This window comes from Eimeria mitis, genomic scaffold (genome assembly GCF_000499745.2).
Source record: "Eimeria mitis Houghton genomic scaffold, Emh_scaff1869, whole genome shotgun sequence".
Lineage (NCBI taxonomy): Eukaryota > Apicomplexa > Conoidasida > Eucoccidiorida > Eimeriidae > Eimeria > Eimeria mitis.
In genome coordinates this window covers 4,677-6,219 of record NW_013570191.1, presented here as the reverse complement: position 1 = coordinate 6,219, position 1,543 = coordinate 4,677, and the positions used below count along the sequence as shown (strand labels likewise).

The 1,543-nt window shown below is 52.7% G+C and overlaps 1 protein-coding gene across 1 annotated transcript; it reads left to right on the top strand.

The window, feature by feature from the left end:
- Positions 1–465: 465 nt before the first annotated feature.
- Positions 466–1,260, top strand: EMH_0044890 (uncharacterized protein; the record flags this gene model as incomplete). The annotated part of the gene is made up of 1 exon (XM_013496013.1): positions 466–1,260. One exon carries the CDS (start codon positions 466–468, stop codon positions 1,258–1,260), a length of 795 nt encoding a protein of 264 aa, XP_013351467.1.
- Positions 1,261–1,543: the final 283 nt, after the last annotated feature.

Sequence of the window (1,543 nt, the reverse complement as noted above, 5' to 3'; positions counted from 1 at the left end):
TCAGTTTCTTAAGTGAAATAGCCAGTACTGAGAGTATTCAATAAGCTTAACTGCTCCTCTCAATCGAGCACGTGGTGCTGTGGTGGTTGGTGCTCAGAGCCCCTGCTCTGCGAGCAGAATCCTTGCGTGTTGCATAGCTGGCTATGCCCGATAAAAGGAAAGGCGTATTGATATTCACGTTGCATTTAATATTTAAACAATATTTATACTTGTAATAGTGTATAATATTTAATCGGTCTGGCATTTTGGTCTGCCGTGCAGAGGCGCTCGCTCCTCTCGCTCATTGCTGTCTCGAAAGCGAGCCGAGCACTCTCTCCGCCGCTTCCTGTCTGGGCGCTTGAGTGGCTGCCTGGTGGTAGCCTCAAGCTAGTACACTGGATTTTCAAGTTCACGCAACTTCGACTGTCACTATCTTTAGAATTCCGTTGTCATTCTTTGAATCCCTAAGAACAACTTTTTGGAGCAATGGATCCCCAGTCGGGAAGCCTCAGAGGTGCTGCTGCTGCTGCTGGTGCCCCCATGGGCAGGAGTGAGGGGGTGAATAAACTTCCAGCTGGTGAAGAAGTGGAGGTTGCAGGTGGTACATTACCTGAAGGTGAAGAGGTCGGCGAGGAGCCTCAGCTCCCTAAGGAGCCGTGCTTCGCGCGGCCTCGGCCCTTCGGGCACACGCTGAGGGAACTGATAGACCAACTTGGTGCTCTGGCAACAATTGCTGGCGCAACATTAAAGTCGCTTGGCAGTCGTGGAGTCGCCGGTCTACGTGGTGGAGCATCTTCGTCTGGTGTACGGGGGGGCGAGGAGACCGGTCCAGTGGACCAGGCACAGCGTGAAGTACCTGCAACAGAGCCGGTCCCGGAGCGCCCTGTATCTGAAGAAGCCCCCGTAGTGAAGAGTCCCCCTGTCGAGGAGTCTTTGGATGAGGAGGGAGCTGCAGGTGAACTGGGGGAAACTGAGGACAAGCCTCAGCTTCCCAAGGAGCCGTGCGCTTCTAAACCCGAGCGTCCCAACTTTGGTCTTAAGAATTTATTGATGAAGGCTGTGGCAGCAGCCGCAGCAGCTGGGTTGCTGCTCAAGGACCTTGGCGGGCGTGGAGTTGCAAGCATGACTCGATCCAGAGCCGGTGTGCAGCCAATCGAGGCGGGGCCGGAAAGCAGTGAGCAGTTGGCCACACCCCCACCCCCCAGCCCGCTGGACATCCAACAACCGAATAACCCACTGCCTCGTCCTGAAGATGTCGTTGGCGCTGGAGAAATGGCTTAAACGCTCGCCTTTGCTTACTTTCTTATACTTAAACACTTGCCGTATGGTTTCCGGTATTTTCTTCGTGCTTAGCCGTTGACAGCTCGCGTCATTTATTGATATCGGAGCCGTTGACAGTTTGCATGTGAAAATGATGCGAACTATTGGCTCAACTTTTTATGAGACTCCGCTTCCATTTAAGTGCTGAAGTTGCAAAAGCTATGGCGTAAGGGTGGAATTCACAAACACCTCCTGTTTCAGTCTAGTAGAACGTCTAGAACCGTTGCAAATATAGAAACCAGCG